Below are 26,796 nucleotides of genomic sequence, written 5' to 3' on the forward strand. Positions count from 1 at the left end.
GGTGTCCTGCTTAGCAGCCGACTCGTCCGGGGCCCACAGTCCTGCCCTCCAATGATCTGAGGGACAGTGAACTGACCCCCTGTTTAAAAAGTTTGAGGACCCCTGCTATTAGTTTTCAAGAGAGCTGTTAAAAATAGCTAGACACCTCCTTCCCCTGCTTCCCCACCCCCATGTGATTGGTACAAGCTGGCTCACTTTTGCCTTCCACCATTGAGTGGAAGCAGCTTGAAGCCCTTACCAGAATCATAAGGTGGCACCAGAATTCTTGTACAGCCTACAGACCCATGAGCTAAATACACATTTCCATTTTTTTTTTTTTTTTGGACAGGATCACACTTTATTGCCTAGGTTGGAACAATGGCATGGTCCTAGCTCACTGTAACCTCAAACTCTTGTCTTCTTGTGATTCTCCCAGCTTATCCTCCCAAGGAGCCATGACTACATGGATGTGCCATCATGGCTAGCTAATTTCATGATTTTTTTTGGTAAAGATGGGCCCTCAAACTCCTAGCCTCAAGTGATCTTCCTGCCTTGGCCTCCCAAAGCACTGGGATTACAGGTATGAGCCACTTCACCTTGCCAAATCTCTTTTCTTTATATTTACCCACCCTCGGGTATTCTTTCATAGCAGCATAAATAGTCTAATATACAGTCCAATCATATCAGGTAGGTGGCTTCATCTTCTTACAAAGGGGCAGGTAAAAGGCGATATTCTTAAATACACGTGGCAGACTAAAAGTTGGGATCTAAGTAATACTGGAATATATACATGTACTTGAATAATTAATCATGGTAGGATTTAACTGATGTTTTGCAGGGGTAATCTGGCGGTGCAGCTTGTATCATTTTAGAGAAAATGGAGATCATAAAAGAGATGAACAGAAGGAGAAAACTCACTTGGATAATTCATTACTATATAAATGTTTTTTAAAAGGTGGATTGGTCACTATTCAAGCTCAAGGTTTTCTTGGCCTTAGGACACAGTCCCTAAGATTATACCCATTTATTCAACAAACACCACTATGCACAACTGATACAGTGGTGAACAAACAAGCTTAGTACCTGCCTTCCCAGAGCTTGTGTTCTAGTGAGGGAGACAGAAATTTAAATAAATGCATACACAAGTAACAAATTATCACTGTAATGTGCTACCCAAGTAACATACATGTATGGGGTTCTGTAGGAACATACAATAATGGATCTGATCTGTTAATATTTTTTTTAATTACAGCACTCAGATGTTTAAACCCAAGACAACAAACATGAGGATCCCGAGTACTATTAGCACACTTTTTATTAATTCATTTGGCCACCACAATGACCTAGTAAAAATGTTGCATTTAGTCAACTCATTGACTCAGTGTTATTACAACCCTGCAAATATCCGCTGAGTGCCTACTATGTAGTAGGCTTTGTTCCAGGACCAGTACATAACTGCCCTCAACAAGCCAGATCAGATCCTTGCCTTGACAGAGTTTGAATGCCTCACCTTCATTCATTCCCCCTCACATGGCAATTCATCTTATTTCTTATCTTGTAATTACAAGATTAGATAAATGTTACAGATTAGTAAATGTTATACCTGAAGACTTCAGACATTGGGCATTAAACACTTTTGGTAGTGCTTGCTGGACAGTACATGCTCAATAAATGTTAACTTTTGTTAGATCTGTGTTATTGTTACAATGAAAATCTCATGTCCTTTCCAGTACACTGGATATCACCTCTTGAATTAAATTCCGTAAGTGTTTATTGTAAGTCTATCACAGGATTGATATACTGCTTCATGGAAATTAAGACATCAATGAGGAAAACCTCTTTATTATTGTCTAATTTCATTCTAAATATATAGGAGCTGGGTTAATTTACACAAGCATCAACCTCTGTAAAACTCAGTTTTTTTCATATTGCTTTCTTTTTTTCTTTCTTTCTTTCTTTTTTTTTTTCCTTCAGTTTTTGGCTGGGGCTGGGTTTGAACCCCCCACCTCTGGCATATGGGGCCAGTGTCCTACTCCTTTGAGCCACAGTACTACCCAGTTTTTTCATATTGCAAAATCAAATAAGATCTCATTCAACTGTTGACTGTAAATGTCAAATGTAGGCCATAAATCATAACTATTCTTATTAGTCTTAAAAAGAGACATGAGTTAATTAATTTACAGTTTATGTGAAAGACTAAAGAATGGGAACTCTTTTCTGTCAAATTTAAAAATTAACAGGCATATCACTAAAGAAAACGTTTAGGAAAATTGCATATTTTTCTCAATTAATTGTTTTCAATGACATTTTTAATTTTAAAACTATGAGTATTTCTCCGTATTAAGATTTGCTGTATCTGCAGGAAAATATGGGAGAGAGTGTTAATGAGGACTCTTGAAAAATCATAAATTAAAGCAAAGGGTACCTATCAATCACTTAGAATTTGGGTGTGTATGAGAGTGAGAAATGAGGTGGATTCTTTTCTCAGAGCAGAAATTCAGCAGTTAAATAGGTTGATGGTACAAGAAAAAGATATCTACTAGATGATTGTAGGTATACCTATATATGTTAACAGAATTCTTAGTTCTTTTAAGCAGATAGATGTACAAGGACAACTATTTGCATAATTATCTAACTCACTTCTAAAACATGTAACAAATTATTGTAGGGTTGGGTCTTCATGTTTTTTCCTATGAAACTGCTGGTAGTTTAGGGATCGAATCCGTGCGAGACATCTGATTCTAATGCTCAAGACTCAGAAGTCTGAAAAACTTGCAAGTAGGCAAAGTAGCGTCCACAGGGTCTCACAGCATCCACCATAACAAGGGCCTCCTGGTTGACGTGCGCCAAGAGATAGAAGAGGAGCCTCTCTTCTGGATCCAGAAGGGAGTGTTGTAAACAGGGAGGTGATCAGTGCCCTTCATAAAAATTCTTCTGGCCTAAGGTTCTACGTTGGCTTAGGCTTTGGTACCTTTTTCCTTTGCCAGGCAGCCAACTTCTCTTCCTTTGCCAAGATGGCGGCTGCAGAATTTCACCGGAGGAGGCCCGCCATAGATCATCTCCAGACTAGGGGGTTACTGAAAGCCCAGTTCTTTCCTTTCATATCTTACAAGGCCTAGGGCAGAGTTTATCCTTCAGACCCTAGAAAGGGCGATTTAGGATACCCCGTGACCGAGAACCCCTGCCAAGATGGTGGCCGCGGGGCCGGCCTGGCGTCACCGTCCTCTACCAAGATGGCGGCGGAAGGCTTCCGGCACGCGTTTCCCCAATCGTCTACTAGATGTCAGAGTGGAGGCGGCTACCATCAGAGTGCGAGCGCCGCGGGAGGAGCGAGAGTGGCTGCCGCCGAGCCCCGGGCAGGGACTGGGTGGAGCAGCGGCAGCCCCCGCCCCTGTCAGTAGCTGGCAAGAGCTGTCACCTGTGGGGGCGCAAAAGTTACCTCCTCAAACCCTAAAGCAACACCGCACAACCTTTCCCCGAGTCACAAAAATCATAATATGTACCGCACAAGGTAGGAGGCTCCGTCCTGGGATCGCCCAAGCCTTCCGGACGCGGCGAGCTGGGGAAGGTGGCTGGGGCGGGGGCAACCCGCGCGGTCACCCCTCTCCCCACACCCCACTCCTCTCTTTGGGGATGGGCCACGTGTTTCCCTCGGACTGGGGGAGGCGCGAAACAAACAGCTGGAGAGAGTTTAACGCTGACATTTTAAAGCTGCGTGTGTTTTGTTTTATTTGGAGGGGCGGGGGTCTGACGAACGCGATAGGGTGAGCTACGATTTGAGTCCAGGGTTGCAAATGTCAAGATTCGGGGAAGGGGCCTCACCGGGAACTTGGACGTCTGCCTTGGTGGGGGTGGAAAGGGAGGTCAGGAGTTTGCGGTGAGGGGAGGACTCTTAGCCAGCAACTTACTGTGTCTCCTGCAACTTGCTTTTAGGCCTGTCATCCCCTGCTTTCTTAATCATAATAAAGAAGTGCAAAGAAATCCAGCTCGCTGGAGGTTTTGCATTTGGCGTGCAACTTCCTTCGAGTGTGAGCGCGCCGGGAGGGAGTGAAGGAGGGGTGGGGGTTAAACTTGGCAGGCGGCTCCTCCTTCTGCCGCCGCCGCCGCCTAGCAGACTCGAGGGAAGAGGGTGGGGGACGGTCGGAGCGCGGGGGAGGGTGGGTTCTGCTTTGCAACTTCTCTGCGGGTGCGAGAGCGCGGCGGCGACGGCTGCAGATCGGGCAGCCCAGACGATGCGGGGGTGGGGGACCTGCCAGCACGCAACTCCCCCCGGCCCAGAGTACGTATGCGCTGACCCCCACTTCTACCCTCCCTCCCTTAAGCTTCCCCAGAGGGCGTGTCTGGCCGACCAGCTCCCAAGATGGGCCGGGAGGCTGCGGCACCGTTTCTGTGCAACCCCGTAGTCCCTTTTGAAGTGACACACTTCACGCAACTCGGCCTGGGGCGGCGGCGCGGACCACCCCGCAGCACTGCTGCGGGCAGCGCCCCGGCTGTCCTAGCCCGCGCGCTGTCACCCGCGGGGGCGCTGGCGGAGGTTACCGCCGAGGGATAAGGCGAGCTCCAGAGTGGGTCCTGAGCCGCGGAGCTGGGCGGGGGCGGGAAGCAGTCTGCGAGAAGAGAAACTAGAGAAACTCGGTCTCCCTCTCCAAAGCGCCCCAAAGAGACCAGGTCCGCCCCCGCCTCCGCCTCACTTTCTTTCTTCTGGGCTGGGGGACGAGGAGAAGCCCCGCGCGCCTAGCGGGCGGCAATGCCTAGGGTCGCGGGCGTGCAGGCGCCGTCGGGACCCGGGTGGCGGGGCCCGCGCGGACGGCGCGAGGGCGGGGGCTGCGGGCGCCCCTGCAGTTGCCAAGCGTCGCCAACAGGTTGCACCGTTCCCCGCGGCCGCCGCGCGGCCCCTCGGGCGGGGAGCGGCCGGGGGTGGAGTGGGAGCGCGTGTGTGCGAGTGTGTGCGCGCCGTGGCGCCGCCTCCACCCGCCCCCCGCTCGGTCCCGCTCGCTCGCCCGCCCAGGCCGGGCTGCCCTTTCGCTGCTCCGCGCTCCCTGCCCTCCGCCGCCGCCTCCTCCTCCATTTTGCGAGCTCGTGTCTGTGACTGGAGCCCGAGTGGAGTCACCGCCCGCCCGTCGGGGACGGATTCAGTGGGTGGAAGGAGACGCGGCTACCGGAGCGGCCGAAACGCCGGGACAGGGGACGCGCGCCCGGGAGCCCGGACCTGCGGACTGGGAAGGGAGAGGGGCGGAGGGCTGGCCTGTCAGTTGGGAAATGGGAGACTTTCTTAAATAGGGGCTCTCCCCTCCCCCCATGGAGAAGGGGGCGGCTGTTTACTTCCTTTTTTTAGAAAAAAATATTTCCCTCCTGCTCCTCCTGCTTTCACACGCTAAGTTGTTTATCTCGGCTGCGGTGGGAGCTGCGGACGGTGGCGGGTGAGCGGCGCCGCTGGCAGAGGTAAGAGGCGGGGGCTCGCTCCCCGAGGTGCCGTGGGCACCGGAGGCCGAGTCGGGGGCCGCGGCGGGAGCCTGCAAACTTTTATTAGCCTCCGGGAGTGGGGGTTGGGGGTGGCGAGGGCCGGGTGACGGTGACGAAAGGGCAGCGCGCGGGTGACAGCGCTGGCCTCTTCCTCTCCCTCCGCTGCCGTCCCCCGGCGGAGCCGAGGGGGAGGAACCTGAGCTCGGACTGCCCGGGGAGCCTTGCGGGCTGCCGGGGCGTTTCAAGCCTCTCGTTTCCAGGCGGGAACCCTGGTCTGTTCTTTTTTCCCCAAGTCGCCCTTTCTCCCCCCGCCCCCGGGGCCACCCTGACAACCATTTTTCTGGTGAACGCTAAGCCGCGTCTGAAGTCTCGGCGCCCGAATGTTTCCCTCCACCCTGGCGCGCCCGAGCGCGGTCGGGGCCGCTGTCGGGACCGCCGCGCGCCTGGCTGCGGGCGGGCGTGTGGGGGGTGTGAGTGGACACACGCGAGGGTGACAGCCTGCGACTCGGAGACTTCGGCCGGGGCTCGCGTTATCTGGTACAAGTGGGCGTGTCGGAGGGAGAACTCAACAGGTCTGGGCACATTTCTTTTCTAACCTCGCACTTTTTTTCTCCCCCCACCCCAAGGGCTTTTTTTTTTTTTTTTCGTGTTTGGCATCATTTCGAGCCTGAAATTAAGTCGCCCCTTTTAAAAAAAGACATTCCCTGACCGTAAGAGTTTGGTGCTGCGATTTTTACCAAGCGCTAGTTTGACGTTTGAGGTTGCAGACTTGATAACTGCAGCCTTGTAATACTACATAAGACCCCTTGGCATGGTTCGTTGGAGCCCATTAGAGTGGCAGGGTTATTTGCTAAACTGGGGGATAATGTCGCCCGAGGGAGCGTTTCGTTTTAGAAAGTATTGTTTTGGTTTCGGGTTTGAAGGCAGCTGTCAAAAAAGCGGCGTGGAAATTCATTAGTCTCCATTTGATACCTTGTGTTTAGAGATCGCTGTCAGATAAACAGTGGAGAGTGAGGAGATGAGCAGTTACCCTGAAGATTCGTAGTGATAGTTTCCCCACCCCTCGGTCCACCTTCATCACCTTCACCTTTCGGTGAGGGCCAGGGGCATTTATGCTTTTTAGTGTTACCATATAGGAAGAGTTTCCTTTTATTGGATGGCATTTGACTATAATATCCCAAATGTGCTTGTCAAAGTCTTCGCCCGTCTCTTAAAACATCCCGATTTTTAGCGATATACTAGCAACCGAATTCTCTTGAAAATAGGCTCCTAATTGGGATAGGTGAAGAGTTAGAGTGCACAGAGAGTGATTCTGAGCATTTTACTGGACACTGTTTTACTTTGACCTATGAGAATGTAATTTTACAGTTCTGGGTTTTTCTACGTTTGAGTACTAGAGTATTTGGGAAGGAAAGAACTTATAGTAATAAATATATAATAGTATTTTATAGCGAGGATCTCAACCAATTAAAAAAATAAATGCAGCCTAATCTGGATGTTATTGCGAGTTATGCTAAGGATTCAGACAGCGATATTTAAGATAAATTTAAATAAGCTAAAATTGTGGTGAGAAGTTACTACACGTTCTTTTATTTTTTAAATTAAAATTTTAGTTGTGCTATATACAATGCATCTCATTTTATATATCCAAAATTTGAAGATAGGCACCATCAGACTGGCATAGCAAAGTCAGGAATATGGGTTAAAAATGAGATAAGCAGATCAGCACTGTTTATTTTTCAAATAAAATGTGCGTGGTTCAACAATAGGTTGTACTTAAAAGGCTGCCTATGTGACTTAGCTGGTAGGAGGGGAATTTAGAAATAATTGGGGGTTGAAAATTCTAGTATAGTATTTACAAAGTGTTATATGTATTGGTTCTTAGAAAAGCAAACAGCCTCAATTGAAAAAGGTAGGAATTTTAATGATCACACTTTTTAAAAAATTAAATACTTTGACACAACTTGAACCTTTAGAATAATCAGATGTAATGAATTATAATGTCTGTAATTAACAAAGCTATGAGTTCAACTAGTGGCAGGATGAATAGCCCAGCTTAGTGGAGACCAATTTCATCCTCAGCTGTGCAAATGGACTACATTGTACTTTTAAATGTGGCACGTTGAATGGGAGCAGGAGACGTGGCTTTTTATTCCGGAGGATAGAAACTACTCTTCTGATAACAAAGAATTTGATTCGGAATTAACTAAAAGGTTCATTTAACAGGGCATCTCTTACTAATTGGATCACAGAGATAATATGACTTTAGAGCTCACTGTGTCCCCCCCCCCTTTTTTTTTGTAGCTGATACTAACATATGGACTCCAAAGAATCATTAACTCCTCCCAGTAGAGAAGAAGTCCCCAGCGGTGTGCTCAGTCAGGAGAGGGGAAATGTGATGGATTTCTATAAAACCCTAAGGGGAGGAGCCACTGCGAAGGTTTCTGCATCTTCACCCTCACTGGCTATTCCTTCTCAATCAGACTCCAAGCAGCAGAGACTTTTGGTTGATTTTCCGAAGGGCTCAGTAAGCAATGTCCAGCAGCCGGATCTGTCCAAAGCAGTTTCACTCTCAATGGGACTGTATATGGGAGAGCCAGAAACAAAAGTGATGGGAAATGACCTGGGATTTCCACAGCAGGGCCAAATCAGCCTTTCCTCTGGGGAAACAGACTTTCGGCTCCTGGAAGAAAGCATCGCAAACCTCAGTAGGTCGACCAGTGTTCCTGAGGAGCCCAAGAGTTCAGCATCTGCTGCTGCTTCTGCCCCTACAGAGAAGGACTGTCAAAAAACTCTCTCTGATATAGCTTCAGAGCAGCAAAATCTGAAGGGCCAGACTGGTACCAATGGTGGCAATGTGAAATTGTATGCCACAGACCAAAGCACCTTGGACATTTTGCAGGATTTGGAGTTTTCTTCTGGATCCCCAGGTAAAGAGACGAACGAGAGTCCATGGAGATCAGACCTGTTAATAGATGAAAACTGTTTGCTTTCTCCTTTGGAAGGAGATGATGATCCATTCCTTTTGGAAGGAAACTCAAATGAGGACTGTAAGCCTCTCATTTTACCAGACACTAAGCCTAAAATTAAGGATAATGGAGATCTGATCTTATCAAGCCCTAACAGTGTACCACTGCCCCAAGTGAAAACAGAAAAAGAAGATTTCATTGAACTCTGCACCCCTGGTGTAATTAAGCAGGAGAAATTAGGCCCAGTTTACTGTCAGGCAAACTTTTCTGGGGCAAACATAATTGGTAATAAAACGTCTGCCATTTCTGTTCATGGTGTGAGTACGTCTGGAGGACAGATGTACCACTATGACATGAATACAGCATCCCTTTCTCAACAGCAGGATCAGAAGCCTATTTTTAATGTCATTCCACCAATTCCTGTTGGTTCCGAAAATTGGAATAGGTGCCAAGGATCTGGAGATGACACCTTGACTCCCTTGGGGACTTTGAACTTCCCTGGTCGATCAGCTTTTTCTAACGGCTATTCAAGGTAAGATTAATACTTTTTTGTTTCTTAAAAATTATACATTTGAGATGGGTTAATAGATAGGAAACTTTTTTTTGTATCTGTTCTCTAGAGATACATGTGCTTTTTTATGTGAGTCAGTTAAAGTGGTCTTTTGAATGTAGACATTATAGACAATGTAATTTATATATAATCACTTCAGGTTTTTTTCCTTAACTAGTGGGATTCAGTATCCCCTTAGCCAGTAGTCAACATCTCATTAAAAACTTTAAAATAATATTGCTCAGATATTAACAGATCTCTGAAGTATAGATTGTATAAATTCAAGTGAGTGGAATGTGGTAATATATTTTTGTGTATTTTCATGTAGCTGTTTTAGAATATGCTCTTGCATTATAATAAAAAATACTTTTAATTACATAATTAGAAGTTGTACTGCTATATTTGGCATCTGTGAAGTGTTGGTATGAGACTAAAGGGTTAAAAGTTAAAAGTACTGACAAGAAGCCCAGTTCTTCAAACTGAACCTTCTGTGGAAGAATTTGAGTTCTGAGACTGCTGTAGCAGCCTGGTGAACAGTGCCCCAAACCTTGGTATCAGACACGGGTCTTGCTCTCAGGGTTCCCAATTTGAAGTAGATCAGCTGTGCCCTCCGATAAGTCTTTGTAAGAAAGAAATTAGTGGCAACATGGTGCAAAACAAAATTTTACTTTCAGATGTTCCTGTAAGTTCTGAAGTAGGTAACTGATGGCCCAAATTGTTAAGATTCAATTCTCAGTGCTTGTTTGGTTCCTCTCTTCTTTTTACTCAGTTGTGTGTTAAGTACACTGACATTTCTGTCTGACCTCATCAAGATGGATTACCAGAAAAAATCCTAAATTTAGATATCTCTGTTGGTACAGGTTAAGTTCTTTACTTTATCCTCCCCCATACCCAGTTCAGATATTTACCTTATTCTCCCCCATCCCCAATTCAGATAAGTGCTAGACTGTACATCCTTTTTAAGTGTGAGGAAAATAGAAAAATGTGGATTGTAGTGAGTGACAAGAGATGACTGTCACCAGTGGTGCTTTTTTTTTTTTTTTTGGAAAAAAATCACACAGTGATTTATTTGTATGTAACCATTTCAGATTTTTTCTTAAATGTTAGTGACAATTTGTCATTGAGCTTAAACTCTTTAAAATACTTTTTCTGTGAAAGGTATTCTACACTGAGGTATGTCTTTTTTTTTTCCTTTTTACCCGGGAACCTTTTCTTTTTAGGAAAAAAAATTTAGATGTGGTTTTAGGCTATGTCCTATTCTTCTAAAAGGCTTAGTTATGACCAAAAGGAAAAAAAAAAAAAAAAAAAAGCTCGGTTCTTGTCTTGATGCAAACTTCCTACTAATCTATTATTTAAATAATAATTATCTTGGAAGAAGACAATTTTTTATTATTGTCTTTCTGAACTGAAGATTTAAAATGTTTTCAGTAAGGAGATTTGAGATGTTTCTTATTGCATAAGCTGTTGTGTTTGAATATTAAAAGACATGCTGTGTTTTAAATTTTTCAGTCTCACATTTTTGGCAGTGGAATTCATGTGCTTGTTTTCTTAACAGTTAAGTAGGGTCCGTTTGATTAAGCTATCTTATAGGATACCAGCACATTGATTTATAAAACAAAACTGGTACAAAGAAAGATACTACATTTTAGGAAATGTGTAGGGATTATTAATGCATTTTGTTCTGATAGAGCCCATGTTGTTGTTTTGATTTTCCTTACTGTTAAAAAAAGGCATGGAAAAAAACTCATTTTTCATTCACCGTGAACTGTCCTTAAACCCTCTAAAATCTAGGATATGGAGTTGTCGGTGAACATCATAGTTACCCTAAATCATTAACGATAAATAATACTTTAACTTTTGCAGTCCCTTGTGACATATGGCATGCCTTATAACAACCTTATGGAAATAGGTGAGGCGATGATGTGGCTCTTTAGAATTAGTTTTTTAATATCCAATGAAATTATTATTTTTATGCCAGTGTGTGATTTGGAATTATTATCACTAGTCTGTGTCCTGCCTGACAAAAAGGCCTAATACCTTGTACAGGATCATTCGCTAATGTTTGAAAATTTTTTACCTCAAGTCATTAACTTAACACTGGGAACTGTGATTATCTTGAAGGAAGCTTCACCCAAATAAATAGAAACCATGTTTCTTTTAAAATCATCATTGAATTAGTGTATTTTTTACAAACAACAGCCTTGATGTAACTAAACATTGGCTGCTTTCTCTTCTCTGTATGTTACACGATTCTAGCCAAACAGCAGCTGTGATCAGTGATCCTGAGTGATCAGCAAATAAATCCACGCTTTGAGACCACAACGTGATTGAATACTGACTTTCTGACTTTAGATGTAAAAATATTAAATGCCACTGATAACATCACTTGAATTCTTTTTAAATTAAAAAAAGCATCAATTTTTTAAAAAATAGCATAAATCGTAATTTGACTTTTTAAAATGCAACCTGAAATTGCTGTTTATGAGAATGCTTAAAAATAAACAAACAAAAAAACACACCTTATTCTCTGGCCAAAGGCAAGTTCTTCAGATGTGTCAACATGTACCACAACCTAGAGTTGTCCTACTAAATTATAAAATTCTGAATGTTGTAATGGAGCATGGTAAAGCTTTTTTTTTTTTTAGGGTTTAAATTTATTGACAGTAAAACAATGGAAAGCTGACCGATGCTTGAGTCCATTTTGAAGTACAATTAACTAGACATTCTAACTTTATGCTTTTTTAAATACCGAAATTCAGTAAGGTTAGCATAAACTGATAACATCAGAGAAGGCATATTTTTGCATAATTTGATCTTCATCATTGTGTTACTTTAGCATTTTCTTTTCTTCAGCCAAAAAGACATAGAGAAAAGGAAATAGTTTTAAGTGGAATTAGAGATTTTATTAGGATTATATAGAAATTTTAGCGTTTTAAAAAGTCTGTTTCCTGAAGGGTGGGATTACTGGAGAGAAAGTGATGCAGGATGAACTTGTCAGTTGAGTCTTAGGTGGAGTCTAGGGTTTTGATGATTGGCGCTTAATAAAGTGACTGAAATTTATGGAGTTTTTAACGTCTCTCATTAACCACATCTGTGTCTAATTTTTCTAAAATTAATGAAGTTGAAGACCTGTACAAACACAGAGTGAGACAAATTCTGTCCCTTTCTTATTTTTCTTACTAACATGTTGAATGTTTTCTCCAAAAAAATTTACATAAAGAGATTTTTTATTTTTGTTTTGACAATGATTTACCCCCTTTTTAATGGAGACTTTCTTTCCATTTTATTTTTCCTTTCCTACTAAAGGTTCTGGCAAGGGATGTTTCCATGTCTTTAAAGCTTACTATATCTTATTTTCACTAAATTAAGTGATTTTGGAAGGTTGAAGGAGATTTTATTTGGGGTCTTATTTATTTACTTATTTTTAGCTTTATGGTAAGAATCTTTTTTTTAAATATCTATACTTTGTTATGACTATATGATCGCTAAGGAAACTTTGAAAACACTGTGTATTCAGGTGTGTCAATTTAGTGTTGAATGACTAATACAGAAATGTGTGACTAGCATGTGATCAGATTTTATTGAAATCACTTCTTAAGATGTTTCTTTGGCCAGTCCCCTTATATTTTTATAATTGGCAAGATAATTTAAATTTATAATGCTATTTTGGTTCTGTCTGTGTTACAGATATTTTAGTCTGACCACTTTCACTATATTATCAAATGCTTCTACATTTTTATGGAAAGCTTATTCTGAAATACGTAATAACCTTGCATCAAATATAGGTTAAATGCAAATTGTATTAATCGTGAAATTGGTATGTGGGTAGAGATCACTTTAGGGACCTTTTGAGATTTTCGTGAAGGAGTGATTGGATCAAAAGAGTTTATTTTAGTTTGTGCCTACTGCAAAAGACAGAGTATCTGCATTAATTGGTTAGTTATATAAGTCTTACTCTACTCTGGCCTGCAGATGGTTGAAATAGCCCAGTTATGTTAGACAATCTTGATTTACATTAAGTTTAGAATAGGTCTGGGGGTATAGATCTTAAAACATGTATTTTTTTACTTTAAGGATTATACCTAATGTCAATCATCAGTGAGTTCTCATCATGTACTACAATTATCTGAACAAATTAAATAGGTGAAATCGGTTTGTGCTGAATATAATGTTTACCCTGCTGGGGACATCCTGGTAACATTTTCATCAAGAGTAATTATGGAATGTAGTATTTACAGGTATTTGCTAAATTAATGACCACTTGCTTCCCTTATTTCTGAGTCATGGAAAATATATATTGGTGAATCTTGCTGCATAAAGAGTTTCCAAGAAATATTTGGTTGAATTAAGCTATAACTGAAAAAAAAAAAAAAATCAATTGCTTATTGACCTTGACGGAAGGGTTTTTAAATCCCATGCGCTCTTCATGTCTGTAGCTTCAGAAAGCCGAGTGCTCTCATTTTCTTCTGGTATAGTCTACTTAGGTTTTGTATTTTCCAAGTAAATAAAAATATTCCTATGGAGATCTTCCTCTTTAAAAAAGAAAAGATTCGTTGCGCATTTTCTTCCCTTCCTATGATTATTTCTATGCTAAACGAGATTACAGTGGGACTTGTGATGATGATTTTAAAATTTTTACGTATTAAGAAAGAAATTTAATTGTATAGCATTTCAAAATTGGTTGCTGACAGTTAGCTTCACTCCCAAACACCTGAGTTTGACCTGTTGCTTTCTTTAGTCCTCAGTACCATCACAAATGTCTGTAAATAGATGATTTCCAGGGGTGTCTGTAACTAATGGGGAGGCGGGAAGGAGGAGGAGCAACAGAGTATGGAATGGTAGAGATTAAGGTTTAGACATATTAAGAACGGTCGGAAAGTCAACAATTTGGATCAATGGTCACAAATTCAGAGGTTTAAGAAGAGGGAAATTTAGGGCTAGATATGTGTACATCATATAAGGGACTGAACCACCAGGATTTCAATTTAATTTTTTTCATTTGAGGTAGAAATCTAAAACTCAGTAGTTGGGTGGCACCTGTGGCTCAAAAGAGTAGGACGCTGGCCCCATATGCCAGAGGAGGTAGGTTCAAACCCAGCCCCAGCCAAAAACTGCAAAAAAATAAAAATAAATAAATAAAAAATAAAACTTGGTAGTTGTGGCATTATAATCCTAATTGTTTATGGAGTTATGTTGGCTCTTGCTATTTTTTTTTTTTTTTGAGACAGAGTCTCATTATGTCACCCTCCGTAGAGTGCTGCGACATCACAGCTCACAACAACCTCAAAGTCTTGGGCTTGAGCGATTCTCTTGCCTCAGCCTCCTGAGTAGCTGGGACCACAGGTGTCTGCCACAAGGCTGGGTTGTTTTTGGATGCAGTTGTTGTTGTTTAGCAGGCCCAGGCCAGGCCAGCCTTGGTGGATGTGGCCGGCACCCATAGGGAGCCACCTCTTGCTGTGTTTTATACCAGAAAAGGATATAATGCACATTTTACTTCCTTTTTGATTATTTTAACTAAGGTGAAGTTCATGTTTGTCCCATTTTTATTTAAAGTTTTATTTTTATAAAAATGGTTATTTAAAAATGGGACAAACCTAAACTTAAGTTGAGCTAAACGTGAAGATAAACTTATGAACTTAACAAATAGGAACTTCTGTTGAATTAAAGGAAATCTAATAACCTGAAGGCAATTGAAGTGATGTCTTCTGATAGAACCATTTCCTATTTCACTGCACCTCACCTACCGTGTCAACTGACCGTGGGGAACAACTCTTTTCTTTGGTAATGTTCTTCCATGGATTATGTATTTTTCTGCTGGAAGATTAGGAAAATTAAATTCTTAATTGTATACCTGCAAAATAAATTATGGGGTTCGGCAAGTTCTAGATAGTCATTTAACTATATTGCAATATAGTCCTGAATCCAATTATTTTGAATGAAAATGTGTCATCCCCTAATTTTATCTCTGGGCCAATTTAAATATTGATGACTTATCTTGGTAGAGCAACATGCTTAACATACTTTTCTCAGAGCAAAAAGTAACCCTGAACGCTTTAAAATATTTTTTTTCTTTTTAGCAAGTTTCAGTAAGATTAATGGTGTCTATAATGCAAATTTAGTGAAAGAACCTCTCATATTAGATATTTTACATTCATAGCATAGGGCCTCAAAAATATTTAAGGAGAGAAAAAGGTTTAATGGTATGATTAAACCTTTTAGGTATTTTACACAGTATCTTTGAAGTTTTATTTTTGTAACCGATAACTTGAGAGTTCAGCTTAACTGTGCAGCGTTTAAGACATATAGTTTGTTGCAATGTGTTAACTTATTTTTATAATAAAATTAGCCTTTATTCTAGTTGATTTCATAATTGTCCATAATACTATTTTAGTGTTGGCTATTATGAAAGTATATTTGATAGCCAAATTTTGAAATCTGTTGTGAAATGACATACAGTTTAATACATGATTTATTATTTCATGATGGTTGGAGCAATGCTATGACTTCTGACCTTATGACTGTCACATGTTAAAAAGTAAAGCTCTACCAGTTTGTTGTGGACACTGTTTCACATTATGTTGTCATTGGGGTTGTTTTAATGTTTTGCGATTATTGGGGCTCCCTTAATTTTAACATGGTTTGAATTGCATGATTGGGTGCTTTGTCTTGTGTAACCCTCAGATCGCTTTTAAACAATTTGATGTAGTTATCCATAGTAGAAATAGTAGAAAAACACTAAATTATAATAAAAATGCAATACCTGGGTTCTAATGCTGAGGAGAGATGATCTGTAATCTTGGGTAATTAGGTATTTTGGAATAAAAAATATTTTCTTTGTACCTATGACTCGATTGCTCTCAAAATGTGTGCATGTGTTTCTGAAATTCTGCAAGCCTATTAACCCATCAATGTGATAAGTGAAATAGATTAAGGTAGAGAATGATACACTGACGTTGGTTCTTTGACATTTTCTTTGTACGTTGTCAAAAGAAGACAAAGAATAAGCCCAGATTTAGTATTTTTATAAGATAAGGATTTAAAATAATGACATTGGTGCTATTGCTATTGTTAGAGCCTCAAAGGCAGGGCTCTGAGAGCTTGCTTTATGTGTTAAGTATAATGATTTTAGATTAGAGCATAAAAGGACTTGAAAGTTCATCCACTTCCAGATGAGAAGTTGAAACCCATAGAAAGTGTTTAGGGAAGGACTGCAGAATTAATTAGTGATGTAGCCAGGTTGAATATTCTGATTCTCAACTTATCTAAGCTTCCCAGCAGGCTTTTCTAATCATCTGGGTTTCTTTTGGAGATAGGAAACAAATAGTTGATTGATGTAATGTAGACTAGTCAGATCTTTTATAAACATAAAAGGTACTTTGACACATGTATATTTTTAAAGTATACAGTGTCTATGCTGTTCCCTGTAAGTTTTATTACTATTTTTTCCCTAATAATGACTGAGCACTCATTATGTGGTAGCACTGTACTAAGCACCTTGCATGCATTCATCTCATTGAAGTCTCTTTACTCTATGAAAGTTTTTATTCTAGTTTCTGTATTAGGTTTCTGATTCTGTCAACATCCATGTAAGATGGAAGGCAGTGTTACTTGCCTTAATTTTACAGGTAGGAAAACTTGAGACATTTAAAAAGGAAAAGAGAAAAGAATAGCCGGGAAACCTTAATGCTGATCTGAAGGGAAATATTTAATACATGGTATTAGAAATTCCTCATGGTTCTTTTTCTGAGACCAGGGTCTGTCTTGCTCTATTGCCCAGGCTAGTGGGCAGGGACATCATCCTAGGTCACAGCAACCTCAAACTCTTGGACTTAAGTGAACCTCCTGCCTCAGCCTCCCAAGCAGCTGGGACTATAGGGTGTGGCACCATGCCCCGCTAATTTTTCTGTGTTTTGTAGAGACAGGGTCTTGTTCTTGCTCAGGCGTCATGGTTCTTTAATAATGTTTATTTGTCAACACTGAACCTTTAAACACTACATACAGGAGAAACAGTATCAAGCCTCTCTTTGTATTTGCGTACTGGTTGCTTTTTGTCAGTTTCTACTTCTCTAAAAAAGTGAGAACATTTTTGCCTGACAGAATTTGTGCGTGTGTGTTTACTTTGAAAATTAAAAAGCATTATAAAAATGCAAGGTGGAATTTTTAAAGCTCAGCCAAGTATACTCAGCTCAAACCAGCATGACCCTCATTGGCTAAGTATGTTATGACATACTTGGTATTTCCTATTACCAAGCACTAAAAATCTCTTAGTGCCTACTATGTGCAATCCTTGAAGGGCCACTGGTCTCATTTTAATAAGGACTACTATATTAAAAGTCTTTGAAAATGCCAAGATAGTTATCTTTACATTGATTTTGTTGTTGTTGTTTTTCAGTTTTGGCTTTTGGTAGCTCTTTCAATAAAGCTTTTCAATGGATTTTGTTACATATCAAATACACAATCCAATTTTAACAGCCTTGTTTGTTAACTTCAACATTGTTATCTTTTTATTAATAAATGTAAATGCTGGAATATCCTTTTCTGCTGTTTTTTATTGTGCAGTATTCTTATAAAATCAAATGAACAAAGATTCTTTGTCATTAAGAGACTTTTAGTTGGCTGAAAATGAAAATGAAATGATCAGCTTTAAATTGTTTTCACATATCTTCTATTTAGCAAAGATGTGTGGAAAAAGAGCTTTTGAGTAGATTGAATATCAAATTTTATACTAAGTGCCTAAATTTGGGAAGATTATGCAGCTTACTTAACTACATTCACCATTTTTTATTGATCACATAATTGAAAAAGCATTAGTAAAATAAATTTGATGGATTAAACCAAAGTTGTAAGTCTGTTTTGTTGTTGTTGTTGTTTTTGGAGACAGAGTCTCACTTTGTCACCCTCGATAGAGTGCCATGGCATCACAGCTCCCAGCAACCTCCAGCTCTTGGGCTTAGGTGATTCTCTTGTCTTAGCCTCCCGAGTAGCTGGGACTATAGGCGCCCACCACAATTCCTGGCTGTTCTTTTTCATTTTTGCAGTTTGGCCTGGGCCAGGTTTGAACCCACTACCCTGGGCATATGGGGCCAGCGCCCTACTCACTGAGCCACAGGCGCCACCCTATAAGTCTGTTTTTTAGGTATAATAGAATCAAGTATAGAAATAAATTAAATGGCAGTTTGAATTTGTAAGCATACCAATGTAAAACATAGTTTGCTTAGACAAAAACTTTAAAAATTTTAATTAGAACATGAGAAATTAGTCATCTGGAATCCAGCTGGGTTTATGAACGACAAAATAAATTGTTGTTATTGTTATTGTTGTAAAGAGAAACCCCAAATGGCTTTTGTATTTCTAAGCCTCCACCTTGGGAGGCTGCGTGCATTGCTCCTCATGTGAAGCTGCCTTCAGAGCCACCTTATAAGCCATAAAAGAAAATTAGATTCGTTATTCCATAGAAATATCTAAAATGTTCTTGCTTCATCAGAAAATGTATTTATTGCTTAGTTTGATCACTTACCTGATTTGTGTGACTATAAATGATTTGAGCATTTCCATATATTTAGAAATTTAATCCTTTCTCAAATTATAACATTTTGTTTTCATTGGGGCTATTCAAAAGAACCCATATAGGTATTTCTACAGAAAGTGTTTAATTTTGTTTGAATATGCCTGGAATAAGTCATAGCTTCCAGCTGACTACTCGGAGGTCTGGTGGTTAAGTTCTAATTTGTGTTTTTGAGACCCAGTGTGGTGGCTTATGCCTGTAATCCTAGCACTCTGGGGGGGCCAAGGTGGATGGATTACTTGAGCTCATCATGAGTTAGAGACCAGCCTGAGCCAGAGAAAGACCTCATCTCTAAAAATAGCTGGGCATTGTGGCAGGTGCCTGTTGTCTCAGCTACTCAGGAGGCTGAGGCAAGAGGATCACTTAAGCCTAAGAGTTTGAGATTGCTGTGAGCTGTGATGCCATGGCACTCTACTGAGGGTGACAAAGTGAGACTCTTTCTCAAAAAAAAAAAAAATTGTGTTTTTGTTAAGTTATTAAAGAACTTTAAGGCTGGATGTGGTGGCTGATGCCAGTAATCCTAGCACTTTGAAAGGCCAAGGTGGGAGGATCTCCGGAGCTCAGGAGTTCAAGACCATTCCTAGCAAGAGGGAGACCCTGTCTCTATTAAAAATAGAAAAATTAGCAAGGTGAGGTGGCAGGTGCTTGTGGTCCCAGCCACTCAGGAGGCTGAGGCAGGAGGATCACCTGAGCCCTAGAAGGCTGCAGTAAGACACCAGGATGCCATGGCACTTTCGCTGGAGCAACAGAAGACCCTATCTCCATATAAAAAAGGACTTTATGCTAACAGCTTACATATGGTCTTTTCTTGAGATGGCACAGAAAAAAAAGAGATTACTCTCAACTCTAAGCCTGCTTTTTCCCCATTAGTGTGTATTTTATGATTAAGTAAAATACCCATTAGTGTGTATTTTATGATTAAGTAAGGGGGCCTCCTGCTTGGCCTTTCACTTGTTTGATTTGAAGGACGTTTGGTGACAGCAAATATAAAGTAAATACAATGTGAATTCCTGTAACAATCTCCAAAACAGTTTAATTTCCCAGTTCCTCAGGGTCAGGGAATAAAGTATCGGACAATCCTGGCAAGAACAACCCAAGTATACTAAAATAGTTTATACCCATAAATCGCTTAACAGAGAATTGCAGCTGCAATATAAAACTCATATGTTTTATTTTCTACTTTTAGTCCTCATATCCCAAAAAGAAAATTTCTGCTGCTACTGACAGTACTTCAAAAAATTAGGTGAATTTTAGTTGTTAATGCTGTTTTCTAAATTTAGTCATGTTTACTACTTATAAAATGCAAGCATTAGAATGGATCCTGTCCTTTGAAATCATGAAGATATAAGCAGTGGTATTAAAAATAAGATATACTTTTTTTTTTTGATAGAGTCTCACTCTATTGCCCTGGGCGGAGTGCTATGGTGTCATAACTCACAGTATCCTCAAATTCTTGGGCTCAAGTGATCCTCTTGCCTCAGTCCCCTGAGCAGCTAGGACTATAGGTGCCTGCCACAACGCCTGGCTAGCCTTTCTATTTTTAGTAGAGATGGGGGCCACTTCTGCTTGGGTGGGTCTTGAACTCCTGAGCTCAAGCAATCCTTTTGCTTCAGCCTCCCAGAGTGCTAAGATTACAGGCCTGAGCCACCGCACAGGCCTAGTACTGAAATTCTTAAGAGAGGATTTTTTTGTGAGAACTACCTGCTTAAGAACATTAGGTTTCTTGTGATTGTGCTAGATACAAACTGTTTTCTTATTTATCATTTTTCCCCAAGAGATAAGTTTTTCATTGCTAAGAAAAGGGAGTAAAGAGTCACCCTAGTAGGACAGATGTGCTTTCAGTTGTCAGCCGGGGTTCCTTGTTTGTTTGTTTGTTTGTTTACTGTGTTTTGTTAGCCTTGACTGTCCTAGTTTGTTTTGTTAGCTGGGAAGCTAGTAGATTTTTCTATTGGGTACTAAAGATAGCAGGCAGCTTCTATCCTTAAATGCATATCATGGGCCAATGTTAGTGCAGTTTCTGGTACTAAATTTTTAATATAATCTATTAATAAGAAGAAATGCTTTTAAAAGAAAGGAAAGAAGAGTAGGTGAAATAATTTCTAATTCAGTATGTTAGAGATGGGAGGCCCTATAACTGATAATGTCATTTAACAGAGCTTCACAGTGCTGTAGAGGGTACCACACACAGGGCAAATAAGGCAGCCAGAGGGAAAAGTTAGAAACACAGGAAAATTCTGAATTTCCATTCTGGTGACTGGGTAAATTTGATTTTCGTATACCTGCAAGTGTTTCTGTACGGACGCTGGGAAATGCGTAAGCAGCTTGCATTATAGTGTTTATGGGTGGAAGAGCTACAAAAACATGTTCTAGGAAAGGAATTCTTGAGATGGGTGGAGTGGGAGGTTAACTAGATGATCTCAAAGGTCCTTCCAGTTGCTTGCTGCAATACGCATTTATCAAGCTGGGTTCTGGGCATACAGAAGTGAAGAAAGCGGTCCAGTGATCTTTGTACCCGTTTCTCCCTCTTCCCAATATGCGTTCTGAAATGTGCACTTGAAGGATCTCAAGCTCATTCTCGGGAAAGCATCACTAAAACTTCATAGAGGAAAGTGTGTGGATAAAGGGGAACTAACAACCGATTCAGCTATTTGGAATAAGAAAAGGGGTAACAAGGAATCTGAGGCAAAGGCAGAAAAAGATGGAAAGAATGAGTTGACTAGATGAGGACTGATTAGTTAGGAATGAGCCAACTGGAGACCTTTAGTTACTGTTGGCAGAAAGTAGTATGTACCTACCGTCCTTCAAACATTATATGATACCAGGAGAAAGCACTGTTTTGGCGGTAACCTCCGGTTATGTACCCTACATAAATAAGACTTCTTTTTCTTCTTGTGGCTTAAGAATATCACCTTACTTTCTAGGAGAAATGGCCTCTTTCTCCTAGAAAGATATTCCAGCTAATAAGCCCAAATCTGAGTAATTTTTGCCCGGAATGTTCTTTCCGCAGACATCCATGTGGTTCTCTCTCTCTGTCTGTCTTAAACGTCAACAGTTATGTGAGAATCTCTGACTACTCCACCTGAAATCGTAGCCTCTTGTGTTCAGGGTTCCCTTCCCCTAAACATCTAGATCTAACTGTTTTTATCTTTGTCTGCTCACCTGCTACGGTGTAAGCTCCGTGAGAACAGTGATATTGTCTGCTTTGCTTACTCCTGTATCTTAGCACCTAAAAATGTATCTAGCACACAGTGAGACCTCAAACAATACATGTGGAATACCCAATTAAATAAAAACTTGCCATGCAGACCAAGAAGATGTTGGTCCTTCCAGAGAAAGGAAAATGTCAGCAGAGAGTGAATCACACTAAGAGGAATGATAGCCCCTGTTATCTGCCAAGGGGCTATCATTATCATTAAGATAACTTAAGTCCAAGACTAACAGGTATTTACAGGATATAGAGAGAAAGTTTACGTAAAGAAAATGTGTTTTCAATTGTTATCTCTAAATTTGCTCTGAGACAATGAAATCGATTTCCCTTTCACAGTTTTCTAGAGCAATTCTGGCACATCCACCACTTAACAAATTAGGATAGGCAAAGCTTAGAAATGAAGGGATTGGAAGGTTTTGTTTGTTTGGTTGGTTGGTTTTTAGAATCTGGCTCAAGATAGTAACCTATAGTAAATTTTCGCTGTAGAACCTGTCATAGCAGAAGCTTCCTTCTTTATGTTTTTCACTTACATAAGTATTGAGATTATTCCAGCAGATGAGTCTACTGTGAGCATTTGTGTGACTGCCCTAGAAAGTCAAACCAGAAATCTCTTTGCCCATTTTTCAGATAGATGTGTGTGTAATTGCCAAATACTGTGAGAGCGGAGCGGTGTCTTACTTTTCCTTGAATTTCTAAATTATCTTTCTTCAGCTTATTTATGTTTGAGATTTGACTTATTCTATGCATAGTTGTGATAGCAGCAGTTCAAAAGGTTAGTAGAATAAGTTTATTTCGTCTACTAAGAGTGTCAGGAGAGTTCAACCTAAGATGGCAAAGACAGTCACAGAAAAGAGAAATTGCAAGGTCAGTCAGTATTTGCTAAAGCAAGAAAATCAGATGAGGTCATTTAAGAATGAACAGCTCTGGTGTTTGGGGAAAAAAAAGAAGGGAAGACCAAGGAGAGGGCAGCCACCAGATAGTGAATAGCTTGAGAATTAGGAGATGATAATCTTAAAATGGAGGGGGGGGGAGTGGTTTGTATTGTCATGTGGACCAGGGTAGAAGAAAGAGAACACAGTATCATATACATATGAGCGACTGTTGGTGAGTCTCTTCCTTAAAAGATAGAAACATCCTCAAACATCAAAGCCAGAGAAATTAGTGAAATTCTAAATGGAACAGTATAACTAGTATTGATTAGTTTATCATTTAAAAAGAAAGAAGCCCTAAATTTGATATTTAGGTTAAAATATTAAAGTAGATAATAAGAAACACACTTCTCAGACCACAGAGACCCTGACACTGGGTTAAGACTAAAGTACAAAGGCTGGAAGCCGGCAGAGAATAGAGTTTCTGTTCCCTGAGAAGCCAGCACAACAGGAAAAAACCAGCCACACCCTAGTTCAAACTCTTACTATTCTTATCAGTAGTCTCCTAATTGTTTTCCTAGTTTTCCCTTCTCCCTTCTTAATCCATTCTGCAGACTCCTGCCGGATTAATCTTCCTAGCACACCGCCCTCAGTGTCCCCCCGATCACAAACTGTTTGTGGTTCTCTTGCTCATAGCATACTGGTTCTCCTTATTCTTTCTACCACAACCGATACGCCAGATGAAGTGTGGTCGGTAGCCACGTGAACTCTCCAGAACCCTTGGAGGGTTTGGGTTATAGGTAATTTCATGCAGCTCTACCCTAGTAGATTTTATCCGAGAAAGCTTGTCTGAATTCAAGTGAGCATCACATAGGCGTAGTCTGTGAAGTGGGATCTTTTATTACTTTTTTTTTTTTTTTTTGCAAATGCCTCTTGAGAATTTACAAAAATAACATGTGCCTCACATAAAATTATACCCCCAAATGTGAATAAGCTTATTCCCATCACCTGTCCTAGTCTCTCTCTTTCCTTCCTTTCGGCCTGCCTCCCTCCCTGTATCCTCTGCATTTCTCTGTCATCTACACAGCATATGCGGCCTAGACACACATCAAGCATTCTGGGTTGTTTGCATTATATAAGAAGAGACCTTTTTCTTTCTCTTTCTCTTTCTCTCTCTTCTTTTTTTTTTTTCTAAGAGACTGAAGTCTTGCTCTGCCACCCAGGCTAGAGTGCAGTGGCACAATTATAGCTAACTGTCACTTCAAATTACTGGGCCCAAGAGATCTTCTCACCTTAGCCTCTCAAGTAGCTGGATTGGGTGCAGTAGCAGAGACAGGATTTTGCTGTGTTGCTCAGGTTGGGCTTGAACTCTTATCCTCAAGAGATCTTCCTGCCTCAGCCTCCCCCAGTGCTGGGATTATAGGTGTGAGCTCCTGGGACTGCCCAAGAATGGGAACAACTTACACCTATCCCAGTGCAGCTTACCTAAAAAGTAAACCCTACACACACTTCCAGGTCGACAGATACAGATTCCATTCTTTTATACAGTTGTACAAGATTCTATTCAGGTTGCTTCATGATATTTGCCACTACAAACAAGACTCCAATTAACACCCTTTACTATGTATCCATACAGATGGCAAGTACAGTTTCTAAGCCTAGATTCCCCAAAGAGGAGTTGCTGAGTCCAGGATATGTGTATTTAAAATTTAAACAGGTATTTCCAAATTAGTTTTCAAAGGAGTATAGCAGATCACAGTCTTACCTTTCAGTCTTTATATTTTTCTTCTCAATAAAAATATATACGTCATTATCACTAACAAATTCATTGCCACAAGTCCCAAAATTGATCACAACATACCAGCGTGCCAGTCTGGAATTCAGTATCCTCCTCTTTGCTTTTAATGGTGTTTGATGTTCTAGACTAGTTTATTGAGAAAACAAATAGTATGACCTTGCCTTTAATACATAGATTTAAGTTGTCTTAGGAGAACTAGAACCTTAGGAATCTAATAACAATAAGAACAGCACTTACTTTGAGCAGTTACTATATACAAGGCACAGTCTAATGCCTTTTATTTTATTTTTATTTTAATTATTTTTTGAGACAGAGTTTCACTATGTCACTCTCAGTAGAGTGCAGTGGCATCACAACTCACAGCAACCTCAAACTCTTGGGCTTAAGTGATTCTCTTGCCTTAGCCTCCCAAATAGCTGGGAGTATAGGCGCCCACCGCAACGCCCAGCTTTTTTTTTTTTTTTTTTTTGAGACAGAGCCTCAATCTGTCCCCCTGGGTAGAGTGCTGTGGCATCACAGCTCACAGCAACCTCCAACTCCTGGGCTCAAGTGAGTCTCCTGCCTCAGCCTCCCAAGTAGCTGGGACCACAGGCACCCGCCACAGTGCCCAGCTATTTTTTGGTTGCAGCTGTCATTGTTGTTTGGCGGGCCCACGTTGGATTCGAACCCACCACCTTAGGTGTATGTGGCTGGCGCCTTAGCCACTTGAGCCACAGGTGCCAAGCCTATTTTTGTTGTTGTTGTTGTTGTTGTTTGGCAGGCCTGGACTGGGTTCAAACCCACCAGCCCTGGTGTATGTGGCTGGTCCCCCTAGCCACTGAGCTACGGGCACCGAGCCAGTGCCATTTATTTTATACATTTTCTTTTATGTTGCCAGCCCATAGCAGCCTCTCCTTCATCTGGTAATATCCTCCGGCAACTGCTGACCACACATGGTTCTTTCTAGCTGACTCAGTCCCTAGCACATAGTAGGTAGGTACCCAATAAATGTTTGTTGCACTCATACTGTTTTCTTTATATGTTTCTAATTTAACTCTTGAAGTAGACCCAGTCTCTTTAATGACAAGGAATGTTTTCACTATAGCACCTAGCACTTTAGGTGCTCAATTTAGGTTGGCTATTTGAACAAAGAACAACAGAGAAGAGAGAACAAATAGTATGACCTTGCCTTTGATACATAGATTTTAGTCGTCTGAGGAGAAACTAGAACCTTTAGGAACCTAATAACAATTAGAACAGCACTTACTTTGAGCAGTTACTATATACAAGGCACAAGTTCAAGCTACAAAGGATACGGCAGAGAACAAAGCCTGTGTTCTCTCTGCCCTTGTGGAGCTTATGGTCTAAGGATATTACATTTGAAATATTTGTAGGACACATTAAAAAAACCCTATCAGTTTTCAGGCTCTGTCCAATAGAGGCTGTGGAATGTTTATCCATTCACGGAACATTTACTTATAGCCTACTCTACCAGGAGCTGAAGGGAAAACCCAAAGGCATACTTCTCTTGGGAGGTGGTGAACCGTCAGGAATAACTGCTTGGCAGGAGATTTGTTTTCCAGACAGCCTCACCATTTCTGTATCTGCATATAGAAACCAAAGAATAGATACAGTGATTAATGTTAGCATATTCCCCAGAGGCATTCCGTTTTTAGGGAAAAGTGCCAGTCCTCATCACTGTACCCAATACACAAACCACTGAAGAGGATGCTCCTGTCGTCGTAATAGAATTTTAGAATTCCAACTCCAGATAGCTTTACACCCAGTTCTCACTTTTCATATCAAGAAGCTAAGGTCAAGTACGATTAGTACTGTAGGTAAGAATTAGTACTCCCCAGTCGGATTCCTTGGTTTAACAACTGTGTGACCTTGAACAAATTCATAACTCTATAAACCCTCCGTTTCCTCACGTTAATCGTGGGCACAATGAAATGGTGCGTGTAAACGGCGTGGAAGTGTTTGGCACTAATAAAACACTCGTGAAATGGTAGCTGTTATTTTTAGTGATGTAGTTTAAGATTAGACAACTCCCCGATGCCAAAGATTCCTGCTTGAGAACTCTGTCCATTGTGTAATACCACCCTATTCATAAGCCTTTTTCATTAATCGATAGTTCTCAAACTGGCTCCATTATGGTCTTCACTTTCAAACTAAGTAATGATAGTTAGGTAATAGAGACTTTAACCTCTAGAGCCATTATCAGATTTATGTTTTAGCTGTAGGTTTGAAGAGGAATTGAAAAATGCATATATGATAGATGTTTTGTTAAAAGGAGTGCTTCCTGCTGGGTGTATGCCTGTAGATTCTAGCACTTTGGAAGGCCAAGGCATGGGAGGATTGTTTGAGTTCAGGAGCTCACGACCAGCCTGAGCAAGAGTGAGGCCCCATCTCTACA

The 26,796-nt window shown here is 40.8% G+C and overlaps 1 protein-coding gene across 5 annotated transcripts in view; it reads left to right on the forward strand.

Annotated features, from left to right (window-relative positions):
* The first annotated feature begins 3,413 nt into the window (after positions 1 to 3,413).
* NR3C1 (nuclear receptor subfamily 3 group C member 1) overlaps positions 3,414 to 26,796 on the forward strand; it is a 115,555-nt gene continuing 92,172 nt past the window's right edge. For 2 of the 5 annotated variants that reach the window (XM_023515626.1, XM_023515645.1), the window contains exons 1-2: positions 4,926 to 5,421; positions 7,747 to 8,943. In XM_023515626.1, coding sequence (XP_023371394.1) covers positions 7,760 to 8,943 — 1,184 coding nt within the window. In that variant the 5' untranslated portion in view covers positions 4,926 to 5,421; positions 7,747 to 7,759. Of the gene's footprint in view, positions 3,491 to 4,103; positions 4,259 to 4,925; positions 5,422 to 5,763; positions 6,015 to 7,746; positions 8,944 to 26,796 lie in introns of those variants that run through there. The other 3 variants (XM_023515636.1, XM_023515632.1, XM_023515639.1) reach the window with 3 other exon arrangements.

Source organism: Otolemur garnettii, unplaced genomic scaffold (genome assembly GCF_000181295.1).
Source record: "Otolemur garnettii isolate 467f Iridium unplaced genomic scaffold, OtoGar3 scaffold00003, whole genome shotgun sequence".
Lineage (NCBI taxonomy): Eukaryota > Metazoa > Chordata > Mammalia > Primates > Galagidae > Otolemur > Otolemur garnettii.